This window comes from Poecilia reticulata, chromosome 23 (genome assembly GCF_904066995.2).
Source record: "Poecilia reticulata chromosome 23, P_reticulata-male-v2, whole genome shotgun sequence".
Taxonomy (NCBI): Eukaryota; Metazoa; Chordata; class Actinopteri; order Cyprinodontiformes; family Poeciliidae; genus Poecilia; species Poecilia reticulata.
Window position 1 is genome coordinate 6,630,371 of NC_088852.1, and position 14,333 is coordinate 6,644,703.

The window sequence follows — 14,333 nt, forward strand, 5'->3', positions numbered from 1 at the left end:
AAATGGTTTTCAAATTTACAAATAAGAAACTGTGAGCTACCGGGTTTCAATTGTGAAAATTGTCAGTAAACAATTAAAATAGAAGTTAATTAAAATAGAAATTACTGTCAGATTAATCAATAGTAAAAATAGCACAACAGTGAGACGGACAGAAAATGATGTGGACAAAGTTTCAACTCATACAGGATGAGACAAATACACCGGAAGACAAAGAGGAAGGTGAAGGTAGAGTACGATGCCATCAGATGTTACTGAAATATAAAAATATATATCCGGCTTTTTTAGGAAGACTAACTTGTAGCATTTAAAACTTATTCTTAAAAGTCCTTAAATTCGAATTCGCTAACGAGAAACTAAACTATCAGACTGAATAATAAACAAAAGCCACAGTTTAAGTATGACGCCAATGTCGCCACAGAATATCTGATACACTTTGACCACTTAAAGATACGTCTGGACAAGTTCACACATTCCGAGGTAAACAGAAACAAAGAAAGTAGCAGAAATCAAGTACTCACAACTATCTTCTGTGAATAAATATTAAGCTATCTGTTGAAAGATAGTCCTGAAAGTTATGTAGCGTTTTTAAGATACCTTCAAGCTACAAAATCTATCTTTATTTCTCTTTCGACATGAATAACACAACGCCCAATGAGTTTCAAGCTTCCGGGACAGACAACAATAACAACTACTCCGGTTAGAGACAACCAATCACAGGAAGATATTTATACCACGTGAGCAATGAACTAACGAATCTGTAACTGGGCAAACTGATGCTGCGTTCAAGTAATTTCATAACTGTCGTAAATAGTCTTTTAGCTCATTTTCTTAAACATGTTTAAAGTTTGTAACACGTAGACATACGTAAATACTATTTTAATAGAACAAAGTACAGGTCCAGCAGTGTCGCTTATTGTTTTATTGTGTGGTACACAGTTACATTTGACTTCTATAACAAATACGTCAAATATATACATTTCGACTTTGGTCTTGGAAGTAGTGTGGTTATAATTTTGTGCGGTTTATTTGACATTTACGTTACCACTTTATTCAAATTCATTGTCATAAAAATAACAGGAAACAAGTCAGTTCAACCCTGTAAGGTGCATTGACACCTGTACGAAACATACAACACCTGAAGGTAACTGGTATTGCTTGGTAACGTTTAGAGATGACAACATAGGTTTATCAGAATGTAAACGTCAGTGGCCTATTATTAACCAACGCCATATTTTCAGTATCAGAGTTAATGGCTTTCCAAGAGCTTATTGCTTATGTAATTTATTAATATCAAAACCGCTTTAGAAGTGTGTGTGAGATCAGTGTCCTCTTAAAGCACACAATACATGTTATAAAAGATGTTGATTGGAGGTAAACATTTTAAACTGTGATCTAAACAAATTAAAAACATTAAGCTTATGATGATCCACTTTATGAAAGTGGATGAAAGCGGCAGAAAAACAGACACACAGAATGCTGCTGCCACTGTCATGTTTGATTTGGTACAGTGTTTTTAGATTTAACATCTTATCTGAGCTCCTCCAAATATCATCTTAGTCACTGCATCTCAGTTTTTGTTTCATTTAAACATAAAGAATAAATTTGGCAAGAATAAATTTGTTGCATGTATAAAAGCTGTTTTGCACTTTACATTTTATTTTTTTGGAGTACTTTAAATTCATTGTTTCACTTGGTTTCATAGATTCAACAATTCAAGTTTTATTATATTAATTGTGGTAACAGAGAAAATCAATTTCCCACGTGTTCCTGTAAACTGCTCTTCTTTGTGCATGTTAAGGTTTGCTGGAAATGTTTCAACATCAAAATCTCCTGCAAGTTCAGCACCTTTTCTTTTCTCGACTTGTTCAAACAAATTTAACAAATACTGAAAAACACACAGAAGTTTGCATTTTTAGGTGTACAGACAAAAAAAGAACTATATACAATCACTCCACTGGTGAAAACACAACCTGTGGCCAATGATAAAGAACTCCAACACCAAGCTGCTAACACAAACTCATATTTGGTTCCAAAGTAACAAAGAAATCCAAGTTCTGACAGATAAATCTGAGCACTGAATGTGGCACTTACTCTGTACAGTACAATTTTACCAGAACTCACGCAAATATACTCTTCTTGTATTTAGATAGCAATAAACATCATGTATATGGAAGGAATCTGTAAAACATCTCCGCTACATCGCTGAAAATACACATCTTCTGTATTGCTTTATAACTTTTCATGTGTCGCAGATACTAAGCTGTTGCCTTTACTGTCTTATTCACAGGACTGAGCATAAAGGGCTTGAAAGAAATGAACTAGGATGTCAGGATAACGTTCAGAAAACGGAGTACTGTAACACTGAGTTTGGGTTCTGAAAGGCAGGTCAGAGTTGAGGTGGACAAATGTTTTACTGCAAGAATGTTGTGATAAATATCACAAATGGAGACCATCCAGGTGCAGCGAGCATGTTTACCTATTTGTCCATTTTTTTGATCTCGTATTCAAGATTTCCTTTTAGTTCCTGTTAAATCATCGACAGTTGGTCTAACGTCTTCTCATCTCACATTCCCATATTTCTCTATACCTGGCAGAAAACAACAAAAAAAAACTCTCTTTGTTATTCATGAGAGACATGACAGTTTGGTGCTTGTTGCTGATGAGGGATTGGGGTTGGTGGGCTGCTGCCAAACAGCAGCTTCCTGATGATGTCCATATAGAAAGGTCCATAGACGGCCCTGTTGTAGTTGATCAGAGAGATGAATGTTTTTCCAATGGCTACCAGCTCGGGCTTGATGGCAGTCAGGCTGGCTGATACTTCTTCAAGTTTAGTCTGGTTCTTTGGGTCAGAGAGGAGCAACCTGAAGTACTGCTGCACGCGATCCTCTGCAGAAAGGACAGGACAACAAACGGACCTTTAGGTCTGCAATCACTCGGGATGAAAATTAAGAACAACTAATGTTTTAAAATACAGATTGTTTTTAAAAATTAAGATTTTATCATTTTTTTCCCCATGGAGTTGTTGCACAGAATTTCCACAACAGAACACTAAAATTACTAGTAGTATGTTTTTTTTTTTTTTTTTAAGATTTATTTTTGGTTTAAGATTGGAAAATGTGCTTTTTTCTAACATACTTTTCCACAAATAAGCATATCAGAAAATCGATCCATCCTCTGCAAAAGTTTTAGGTTAAAACCTGGAAATTGAAACAGTATGTTGGCAAACTTCTAATAGATATATATCACAATGCGCAAGTCGTCTTTTTTCTAAAAGAATAAAAGACGTGTGGTTCCAAATAAGTAAAATGTCTCTTTAAAAACTCCTGCTATAGAGAACAGATTAAGAAAAAAAAAGTCCAGAAATAGAAAGAAGTTTTACCTTAATTTTCCATTCCATAAATTCATACATTTTTGTAACAAAACTTTTTTTTTTTTCCTAAAAACTCTTTCGACTAAAAAAGGCACAAAAACAACTTCCTGTTGTCACTTTCCATACCAACAAGAGTGCGAATGGGGTTCTCCTTCTGGCTGATGCTGCAGATCTGTCCTGTGAGGGTCGCCTGCTGATCTGGGGTCAGCGCAGGGCAGCTTCTCTCGATCAGAGACTTGTTGAGCTCACTGCAAACCTGAGCACTGACGCCCTCTAGTGTTTCTTCCAGGTTAGAGTCCCTGCAAACAGAGCAAACATTTAAACCTCTTCGTAAAAGAAAACGATCATTAGTGTGCTTGCATGAATGGAGATGGACTGACGGTTTGTGCATGCCCTCCAGCAGAACACTGATCATCCTTTTCAGGCGGTCGGAGAGCGAGGAGGCCCCCCGGATCGGCCCCCCGATTTTGCTGTGCACAATGAGCAGCACTTCGTTCACCGTCTCCCACTGCCGGAGCTGCCGCTGGATCTCCTCTAGACGGTATTCGTCCATCACCCAAGTCTAAAAGAAATAAGAAGAAAAAATTGGGACGTTTGGATCAAATTGAAATTTGTTTTTAATATTTTCTGTACAATATTAGGCAGACCTAAGTAAAATAATCAGATATATTAGGGAACAGATTACCTCAGGCACCAGAGTCTTGGAAAAGTCCCATGTGAGAAAGCGCAGGCAGGCAGCATTCAGGATTTGGATGGGACCAGGAAGTGGCGGCTGACCTTTCCCGGCGTCATCAGGTTTTTCTGGACGGACGCTGGCCAGCAGCAGCTCCTCCAGCGCCGACTGGATCCAGGCGGTGGTGCGGTTTAAAGCAGCTGGCAAACAAGCCGTGTTTTGGTTACAGCTTTGGGATGCGTTTGTTTTAGGATGTTCAAAACGATCAATCCTTTTTTTTTTTTTTTAAACTCACTGGGTAGATCGTCCAGGATGCTCTGAAAAAGTTGCCTCTGGTATTCAACTCCGTTCCTCTGCAGAAGAGGCCTCAGGATTTCGATTGTACTGTTGACGTTATCTACTTTCATCAGGTCCAGAACGCGGAATATCTCCCTTATGAGCACGAGGAGAAGCAAACTGAAATGAATTGGTCACAATTTATCTAATTGAAACACATAAAGCCAGAGGGTTTTATTTACTTCAGTAGTGTAACGGTGTTATCTGTGCTTTCTCGTAGCTTCCGGATCTCTTCGTCCCTCACTGGCGCACACATCTTCCCCATGGTGGAGATGATGTACGATGCGAGTCCCTGGATGTCCAAGGCGTCGTTTTCAGCCTGCTGGCGTATGAGGTCCATGTCCAGCACCTCCATGATCTGGGTCCGCATCCGATTGGCACCTGGATTGAGGAACAGCAGTAAGATCTGTCCGGAGAAGACAAAACATTCAGTTCAGGTGTTATTTTATGCTGACAAAATGTTGTGGTTTTTTTTAACCGTTAACGTCCAGTTTTGTACCAACCTCTCTGATGTCCTCTACTAGTTTAATGGCGTGCTGATATTCAGGCGGGTCTTCGTTCAGCTCACTCTCCAGTTTGTCCCAAAAGGCCTTGTAGAGATTCTGTCTTACCATGTTCCATAAACTGTAAAGAAATAAACAATGTACCTTATAGGATGCAGTGGATACGCTGTAATGAAGTGCACCTTCCTACACAACAGGAAGATTTTTATCAAAACAATCCCTGACCATCTATTTCTGCTCATGTCTCCTTCAGTACTACACTAAAGAAAAACTATGCAGTTGATCAGTTCTTGCGAGAAACGGGTGGATTCAGTGAGTAAAGCACCTGTTCTGTGATCCTTGACTCAGTTCTGCGCGAACGTCTCCAACGACAATCTCATGTACGAGTTTGAGATTGAAAAGGTATCGCCCGGCCTCCATGACCTCGTCTCGAGGAAGTGTTCTGGGCGGACTCGCTGCAGGGATGAAAACACAGGATCATTAAAGCTGCGTGACAACAATCAGGAAAAGGTCAGTCGCTGAAACAATTAGTATCGCAATAAGAAAACGTTAGCAAACGCATCGCTCGCGAAATCAAATTTTCAACACAAACTTTCAACTTTGTGGACAAAACGAAGAGAAGAACAAGAAATGAATCGAGGGGGAAACAGAGGAAACAGTCATGCATTTGCAATTAAGTATCAAAACCTCAGATTGCGAACTCACATGAGGGCGTGCAGTGTTTGCTGGAGCCGTCGCTGTTGAAGCTGTCCCGGGAGCAGTCCAGGTCGCTGGCCAGCGACGACTCCGCGTCGCTTCCTTGGTCCTCACTTCTGGAAGTGGAAGTGGGTCGCTCATTATTTAGAGGCATCCTGGCTTCCAGCTGCAAAGGGGAAAGCAAAACACATTTTGTCTCAGCACAACTACAAACCCTTTTTTTAATGGGACAGATCAACAGGCAGCGACAGATCATTTTCAACTGGAAGGAAGGAAGTGATACGTGTGCCGCAGTCGGAGGGTGGGTGGGGCGATAGTTTTCGTTGTCAAGGCTACGGCTGCAACAAAAACACCAGCTACAAAACAGCTGGCAGGCTAGTTACCATGGCTACAGAGATGGATATCAGTTGTGGTGTTTCAACAGAACGCCTTATTAAACTGTGACAATGAATGAGGTAGTACTTTTAGGACAACAAAAAGTTGACAAAGCGACCCAACCGAAGCGATCGCGTTACACCCGACCATGCACCAGCTGTTCTGCACTTGCAAATGTTATCACTCGAAAGAGGAAGAATTATTCTTTTAATATTAGCAAAGACATGCAGGAGTGGAAAGGCAGGGCTGCTTCTCTTCCTGGCCTCAGTTATCTGCAGCCAAAAATGACTACGTGCTCCGCTCTTGCAGTTTAAAGATAGCTCAAGGGGTGAGGATGAGAGGAGGGAGGGGGTCGGGGTGCAAGACTAATTTCTGCAAAATGATCATCAGCTAAAATTGACAGCTGGCTCCAATAAAGTAGCACACGTTTTTAAAGATAATCTAATGGGATTGAGTGGAGAGAATTAGGGATTAGGTGTCATCTGCTGTTTTTTTTTTTTGTGCAAGCAGTCTGAGTCCATGTAAGATATTGGATCATAACAATACCAAACTCCATAAAAAGGCTGAATTATTATATGGAGAGGTGTATTTAAAAACATAAAGTGCTCACTAATTACACGTTGTTATAACAATGTATAACAACTGACCCAGTTGGACAAAAAAAGAAAAGAAAGAGAAAAAAATTTAAAAATGGGGTAAATGTATAGAAAAAAATATATAGAAAAACATAAAAATATCAACTACATTTTAAAGAATGTTTCTAGATACAGATTTGTATGTGATAACTTAGACTATAATTAGTGCATTAAACAAATATTAACCATTTGTTGATCTAAATATATTCAGAATGAATTAAAAACACAAAGAAATGTGTAACTGTTTGTCATTAAATTCTTTATTTGTTAAAAATCATAAATAACCATAGTATTTAATTGTCAAAAGTATAATTATTATGGAAGTCGACATTTGATTGGTTAACGTGCACAGCCTGGTCTGCAGACCAATCACTTTATGCCTAATCGTGTAAGCCCCGCCTTCTGACTAATGGCTAAAGCTGACAGCCGAAAATTAACTTATGATTTTCTGCAATAACGGACTATTAAATACATACAAATTATTTATAAAATGCATATTTTAAATATTAATATGTCGTGTTATTTACTAAACATTGCATTTTATTCCCTACTTGTTTTGATTTAGCTTAAAATAAAAATAATTCCGGCAGTTTTAGCCCTCGATTTAAAAAAAATGAGAAGAAGAAATGAACCCTTCGCTCTAAATATTACCGCAGTACAATGTAAACAAAGCCTTGGGAACGGAAGGCTGGACTAGCTACACAGAAACGTCTGTAATTGGCTGCTGCCGCCTGCCACTCGTCCTGCCATGGAAAACCTTTGGTTGCATAGTTTTCCACATTGATAAAAAAAAAAAAAAACATCCATACACGCGTAAGAAATGAGTACACGTGATCCTCCCGACCAAAACAAGAACCTTGTGTACATTTGTGACAGTCCATTCGATTTTAATTCATGATATTCATATTGTGCACAGACTGAAGGCATTCCGTGCAAGTCGACAAGATTAACACGAAGGGACTTGTCAAACTCAACAATCTTATTTACATCAAAAATATACGCCTTCTACAAAGCATGCGAGCTTTGCTTGCTAGTTCAGGTAGTACAACGGCTGAAGTTTGATTATATTGTTAGCGTCGACGGTGTGTTCGACTTTAACTCGAAATGTGTACTTTATTTCCGCTCTAAAACAAAGCGACACTCGGTGTTAAAAGTCAACGTCGTCAAGAAAAGCGATTTAATAAGATGTAATCGCAAATTATCGAGTACGTTTCATAATGATAGACATTTACCTGACAGAAGTCTCTAGAAAAGAAGACTGACAGTGTCTAAGCACCGTCGAGTTCTACTCTACTTGGTATTTAAAGGTCCCAAGCTCTGAGGACAAACGGTTCAAACCATCTGACACACAAAACGGCTGTCCTGGAGCTAAACATGCTAGTACAGAAATTGTTGTTTTTTTCATTATAAGTCACACATTTAGCTTTCAATTGGTTGCGAAAATATATATTAATAATTAGGAGACACAGAAAAAGGCTGAAGAAGGCTAATATTCTGGAGGGTAGAGATTTTAATCAAATGGTATGACCCAGTCTGCCTTACAACCAAGGTTGTATGGCAGGCCGTTATAGCATATAATGTAGTCTGTGGAGCTTTTTCTTTGGACCTCTACAAATTTGACACTAAAGGTATCAGTGCGTTTATAAATTTTTTTTATCTATTTCTTTCGTCACAGGCTAAAAACTGTGTGTTAGCTCATCCCCCCTAAAATATCAGCATCCCATTATCCATCCTGCAAACATTGTATGTTTTCCTTTATCTGAAAACCCTAATAAAAATAAATGTTGATTCTTTAAAAGTAATGACACATTCCCCAAAGTAGATGTTTATCAAAAATTAAGTTGTCTGTTTTCAAATTATTATGTAACATTTACATGTAAACCAGGTTTATTTAGTGGGACCTAGGGCAAAAATGGCCATCTGAATTGTAAAGAAGGATCCCTGATAAAATCTAACAACCCAGTTTAATGACTTCTAAACCATAATGCCTGACACAAGAGTAATGGTCAGATAAACATTTCCTTTTTCTTTTTATTAATTTGAGTCAATTTTCTTTTACTGCAATCTTGTATTCATGAAACTTTCTCCAATAAAAATGAAAAAGATGTCTTAAAGGGCAAGCTATTTTTTTACTTTACTATATAATTTACAATAAATGTATATTATGCAATTTAGCTACTTGGTCAACACAAGTCATTAGTGCTATCTTTTGTCATAACTAGTCAGTAGTGGTTTATCATTTGCTTGGTCGTGTTTTGTAATATTTGCATTTCCTGATAGGCAAATACTTTTGCCTTTGCTTAGACAGAGTTTTTTTTTAAATTTGCATTTTATGTAATAAACATGTGAGACGTGAGTGCCTCAGATGTACTTAAATTTATTACTGTTTTCCTATGTTGTTAAATAATAACGCTATTTTTCCTGCCACTTCTTCTAAGACATAGAACAATGGACTTTATCAGATGAATTCCTCTTTTATCCTTCCATCACTGATGTTTGAGTCCTTCACTGTTGTCCTTGTATTAGGATTCATTGCTCATCACTCTCAGTGTATTTTTCTAAAAGTGGCACAGGGCACTAATTATATTCATAAAGACCTCAGATAGAAAATAAGCTTATATAGGACAAAATGTCACATCTGGGTCAGAGAGAGATGTTTCAGAGAGGGGGAGCCTGCATTACAACCTACATAAGTCCTTCTCTTTGCAGCATATATATTTTATCTTGTTGATTTAAGAATAATTATTTTTTTAATTTCCACAAATGAAATGTTTTACTCTGTATTGACTTTATAAAAATAAGGAATAAAAAAACTCATTCAGGATGCAGCCAAAAGTAAACCCTTTTACATTATAATTTTTTTTTCTTCTGTATAGATATTTAAAACGTTTTCTAATAAGGGTATTTTTGACCAGGAAGACTAGAGTCGCAAATGTTTGGAAAATTGGGTACAACTCTTATGTGATAAAATTGCCTGCCATACTCCCAAGTAGGACGTTTTTGCTTACGGATGTGACTTCCCCACAGTGCGTCTACGAAGGGCATACGTTTTTCTTCTCGCCTGCTGGGGGCAGCAGTGTGCTCACTTACCAAAGAAGAAGAAAATGGTCGCATGATGGCGGTTGATTTGACTCCTCGGTTTCGAAGGTTGAACAGCCAAACAAGAAGTTTCAGAGAAAATACGCCTCATGGTAACATTTTAGTTAGCATATACATTTAAACAAACGCATAGTTTGAACATGGTAGCAGAAATATGTTGATCTGTATTTGCAGCAGGTTGTTATTGTCCGTTTATTTATGAGTAGGTTGTCCCCTTAACGCCGTGTTGTTTTTCATTTTGAACACTGAATGGTTGTTCATACAGTACAGGTTTTTGCCCAAGATAGGAAATCTTAAAGCTATTTTCTTGTTTTACAGCTTGTTTCTGTAAACTTTAATACTGATTATGAGAACTTAATTTGTTACTTACTATTGGGTATCCAGTGTGTTGGATTAACAGCTTTTCTCCCATGATCCATTTCCCATCTTCTTTGACCAACTTCCTTGTCCTCCCTGAAGAAACCATGACGACAGCATAATCCTGCCACCTTCACATTGCCACAGTGTCAGTTTTACTTCACTCTAACCAAATCTAAAAGTTGTATTTTAGATCAGTCTGGTGTGTTCCTTGAACTCAATGGCGCTGGGTTTTTGTTAAACCGGTGATCTTTGAAACACCTCACAGAGCAACTGTATTTATAGTACTTACAAATTAAACTATGCACAGTTAGACTGTATTTACTAGTTAGGTGACTTGTGAAGGCAACCAGTTTCTTCATTTTGTAGGAAAATGTTTAATATGATACTAAGTCGATCAGAACATTCAACCTTGGCATTCAGGCTGATTTGTGTCCTGCTCTTCCAGCAGATTTCTCGAGGCCCTTCGGCGCCACTCAGCTGTGGCAAAACATCATCCATGCCCTGCGGACTCAGGTGGAGGTGCGTCGCTGCAGGAGACACCTCCGCGTTCACGCCGACTGCTTCGCTGGCTCGGACGCCGTGGACGCGGTTCTCAGCTACCTGATGCAGAACGTGGTGTTCTGCACCAGCGAGGTGTCTCGCCTCAAGGCCGCTCGGCTCTGCCAGGCCCTGATGGAGGCCAAGGTGTTTGAGCCGGTGGGGACCAAGCTGTTTCGCACGGACAAAGAGGCGACCTTCGAGGACAGCAGCGGCAGCCTTTACCGGTTTCTGGAGCAGAGGACGAGAAGCGGTCCTGCCATGAAGGAGGACGGCAGTGACGTAGAGAACATGCTGCTGGATGAACACGAGACAAAGAGGAAAAAGACCTCAAGGTCGGATTATTATCTGCTATTCTATACTCAACACTTTGGTACTAAAAACGTCATTGTTTTATGTGCCAGTTATATGTTCAAACTGGTTGTGTTTGTGTTTAAAATACCTGAAATCACATGTTGTTATCTTTCCTCTCCTGTTGTCATGCAGGCTTCATGAGATGAGGACCATATCGAACCCTCTTGCTGTCGAACCGTCAGACAGGAGAGTTGAACGGCTCTTCAGGACCATCAACCTGCGGGCGTCGTTTTCTCCGGCTCTGAACGCAGCATCGGCAGCTTCTGGCTTCCTGTCTAAAGCTGGTAATGATAAACTAAACCTGCCAGCTTTTTATTTGGCAGTATTATGGTTTTCATATTTTCCATTTTGTTGCCCTTTCCCCTCCCGCCCTCTAGTGGTGGATGAGGTTTGGAAGCAGCAGACGCTGCTGCAGCTGCTGCACATCGTGGAGCTGCCGGTGCTGGACTCCATCCTCACCTCTCCTCAAAGGGTTCGGCTCCGATCCTGCACGACTCCGCTGGCCAGTTACGACCTGGTTATCTCTAACACCTGCCTGGAAAGAGACCTTCCCGACACGCTCAGCCTGCTCCAGTCAGGACCTCATCAAACCCGTCTCAATGTGTGTTGGTTGTATTTATTTATTGTTTAACCACTTTCTCCCCCCGCCTTCAGGCTGGACTCCTGGCTGTCGGCAGCAGCAGACTGCCTAGAACTGTTTCCGGACCAGCTGATTATGGTCACAGGGGAACAACTCAGCCACCATAACGGTGACGATGCAGAGCAGACAGCCAGTCAGAAGAGACTGCTCTTTGACACGATTGCCAAGTACTACAACGGACATGAAAAAGCGGCGCTGATATCAGGACGCTACCTGGACGTCCATGTTGCTATTCTGAATCTGCTGGGTAAGATCAGGAAACAAGACGTGCAGACGCAGCTTCGGTTGTTCTCTCTAAGGCCGTTTGTGTGTTTCCAGGCGACGGGAAGACGCGGGACGCCGTCAGAGCGTCTCAGCTGTGTCTGCGGCTGCTGGAGACGAGCGTGAGGGACGAACTGAGGAGACTGCTGACCTTCATGGCAGCCGCAGCTCGGTCAGACGCCTGCCGGCTGCAGAAGCAGGTAACAAGCATGGATTCCTTTCCTCACAGCTGCTTTTCCTCGGTAGTTGTAGATATGTAGGAGACCTGTTTCTAAAGTAACTGTTTGTGGTGACTGACTGAGGGCTTTTTGACTCATTTCGGGGCGTTTTTCTTTCAGGTTGATAATCGGACTTTGGTCTGCCGCACTTTTCAGAGAGGGCTTGTTCAGAATCATGAACTCACTCGACCCCAGAGCGAAACGCTGGTGCTGTTTCTCATGGACCATCATGCTGAACTCTTCCAGGTACTTTGCTTTCAGGGATTTCTGTTCTGTTGAAGCTGTTGGTCTTGTAAAATCTTTTCTTTTTTATTTATTTCAGAACTTTTCAATTTCCACAGAAACTGAAAAATTATCTGTATTTCTAAAGAGCCTAATGGAATTATTCACTCTCCTTGAAATTGTTTATGTTTTTACATGTTGCAGTCATTGATTTTAGTGTTTTTTATTAGGATTTTATGCCATAGATCAATGCAAAGGAGTATAATACATAGTTTGAAAGCTGGAGGAAAATTATATGATTTTAAAAAACATTTACAAATAGAATGTCTGGGTCTTTCAATCTTCCCATCAACTGTGGGAAGATTGGTGGCAGCATTATGATGCCACCAATAACATAACATTAATAACCCCTTAAGCAAATGTTTGCACTGGATTTCATCTGGTAGTGACGGAGTAAAGAAGTGTTGAACACAAATGCAAAGCACACTTTCTAGATTTTTTTTCGCAATTAAGCACTGCTTTGTGTTTGACTAAAACCTGAATGAAGTGTTGTTTGTGATTGTACTGAAATGTGAAAATGTAAACGTACTCAAGTGATTTTCTGTGTTTTTTTTTTTTGTATACCTTGTTTTCCTGTCCTAAAAGACTCCTGCAACACTTATTGAAGCGGTGAGAAGAACGTTGAGGACTTTGCAGCAGGGGAAGGATCCAGACTCAGTGGCTTGTAAGTTAAAACCACCCATCTAAAATAACAACTCCGTTCATATGAATATGTATTCTGATGTAAAAAAAAAATTCTACATGTTTATTTTTTACAACAACAACAAAAAAACTGCATTTGATGTCGAGAACGGTATTGTTTAGTAGTTAATTTTTATCTCCACTTGAGGGCGCTGTTGCTCCAAGTTGGAACGTCTTTTGAACGTAGAGTAAGTAAATGTTTCTCTATGTGTAGCAGCGTTCACGTTCTGCCAGCGGGTAACCCCTCAGGAGTACGAAGATCAGCGTGACGCCACGACTCTGGAAAGCCTCAGACAACTCCTCCGAGACATTTCATCCAACGCCAACATGGCTGCCAAGCAGAAGAGGAAGCTGCTCAAAGAGTTTGAAAAACATCACCCTGTTGTCTTCCTCCAGCATTTTTCTAGCTCTTTCTAAAACAAGTACTGCTGTGTGAGGTTCGGTAGCAATAACTGGAATGCACCCATCGAATGTCTAGCAGAAAGAACACGAAACATTTTTCAGCTAAACATTGCAGCTTATTCAAATATTGTTAAACTAAAGAAAATTATTTTTAACACGGTCATTTTAAATGTATCAGGTTATTATAGTTGAGATTTGTTGCTTTGGTTTTGAGTCTTGTTTTAGGAAAGCAGACAGGGGTAGGACTATTTTTTAATCTGAAAATGTTTTTTATGTGGTGAAGTTTTTGTATTCAATTGAGTATATTTGAAACTAGATGCTAGATTTGGACAAACCCTAATTTTGTTTTGATTATAGGTTCTTACTCTGCACTTCTGTTCTGCCCTTCTTCATAAAGCATTTATATTTCAGCGTATCAGTTGTTTAAAAAACACTTTCTGTAGCTTATCTTGTTTTGATGAAAGAACTGAAGACTAATGTCACTGACGTTTATGGTATGAATCATGTTTTACATTATTTAAATGAACGGAAATGAAAAGGTAGATTACTGTTGGCATTGATGTAGCTCAGGGTAACATTTCAGGTTTTAATTGTAGGTGTTTTGAGGATACAAAACCATTATTTTTATTTTTTTAATTTTAAACACTTGAATTAATACAAAGGATATTGTGTGTTATGACTTGGCATAATTGTTGAATACTAATTTAACTTTGATGAAATGTGAGAAGTTGGTAATGATTTTTTAAAACCATGTTGCTAGAACCATTATGTACTCTTCGTTTTTTAGTTTTGTCATTTGCTAACACTAAAATCAGGACAGAATGCACTTTATGATGTTGAAACATGTACCAGAACATGCAATAAAAGCTGTTCTCTCCAATAAGTTTGTATTTTATTTTACTTACTTACCT

General features: G+C 39.3%; 3 protein-coding genes across 7 annotated transcripts in view; 1 reads left to right on the plus strand and 2 right to left on the minus strand.

Annotated features, from left to right (window-relative positions):
• Positions 1–687, minus strand: part of apaf1 (apoptotic peptidase activating factor 1) — a 39,576-nt gene extending 38,889 nt beyond the window's left edge. For 2 of the 4 annotated variants that reach the window (XM_081604084.1, XM_008400564.3), the window contains exon 1: positions 519–687. The gene's annotated coding sequence lies outside the window, so the exon portion shown is untranslated. The remainder of the gene's footprint in view (positions 1–518) is intronic. The other 2 variants (XM_008400562.3, XM_008400563.3) reach the window with 2 other exon arrangements.
• Positions 688–904: 217 nt separating this feature from the next.
• On the minus strand, positions 905–7,961 carry tcp11l2 (t-complex 11, testis-specific-like 2). Its single transcript, XM_008400566.3, has 10 exons — positions 7,821–7,961; positions 5,588–5,744; positions 5,208–5,337; positions 4,883–5,003; positions 4,562–4,785; positions 4,339–4,475; positions 4,056–4,243; positions 3,751–3,932; positions 3,497–3,669; positions 905–2,886 (listed from the first exon to the last, which is right to left on the minus strand). The coding sequence occupies exons 2-10, from the start codon at positions 5,730–5,732 to the stop codon at positions 2,621–2,623; spliced, it is 1,566 nt and encodes a 521-aa protein (XP_008398788.1). The 5' UTR covers positions 5,733–5,744; positions 7,821–7,961; the 3' UTR covers positions 905–2,620.
• Positions 7,962–9,579: 1,618 nt separating this feature from the next.
• Positions 9,580–14,305, plus strand: depdc4 (DEP domain containing 4). Of its 2 annotated transcripts, none has more exons than XM_008400568.3 (9): positions 9,580–9,779; positions 10,496–10,919; positions 11,071–11,222; positions 11,316–11,511; positions 11,593–11,825; positions 11,897–12,039; positions 12,178–12,303; positions 12,925–13,003; positions 13,235–14,305. In XM_008400568.3, exons 1-9 carry the CDS (start codon positions 9,701–9,703, stop codon positions 13,435–13,437), a joined length of 1,635 nt encoding a protein of 544 aa, XP_008398790.1. In that variant the 5' UTR covers positions 9,580–9,700; the 3' UTR covers positions 13,438–14,305. The 2 variants fall into 2 exon arrangements, with proteins under 2 accessions (XP_008398790.1, XP_008398789.1); XM_008400567.3 differs by having other exon boundaries at positions 9,585–9,779; positions 10,493–10,919.
• The last annotated feature ends 28 nt before the right edge of the window (positions 14,306–14,333 follow it).

Bases quoted from the DNA above. Each gene is read 5' to 3' on its own strand.
- tcp11l2 (XM_008400566.3), bottom strand. From the start codon at position 5,732: ATGCCTCTAAATAATGAGCGACCCACTTCCACTTCCAGAAGTGAGGAC. The intron at 5,338-5,587 runs GTGAGTTCGCAA...TCATCCCTGCAG, and splicing joins CAAACACTGCACGCCCTCAT to CGAGTCCGCCCAGAACACTT. The intron at 3,670-3,750 runs GTCAGTCCATCT...CTCTGTTTGCAG, and splicing joins CTGGAGGGCATGCACAAACC to GGACTCTAACCTGGAAGAAA.
- depdc4 (XM_008400567.3), top strand. From the start codon at position 9,701: ATGATGGCGGTTGATTTGACTCCTCGGTTTCGAAGGTTGAACAGCCAA. The intron at 11,223-11,315 runs GTAATGATAAAC...CCCGCCCTCTAG, and splicing joins TGGCTTCCTGTCTAAAGCTG to TGGTGGATGAGGTTTGGAAG. The intron at 12,040-12,177 runs GTAACAAGCATG...TTTTTCTTTCAG, and splicing joins CCTGCCGGCTGCAGAAGCAG to GTTGATAATCGGACTTTGGT.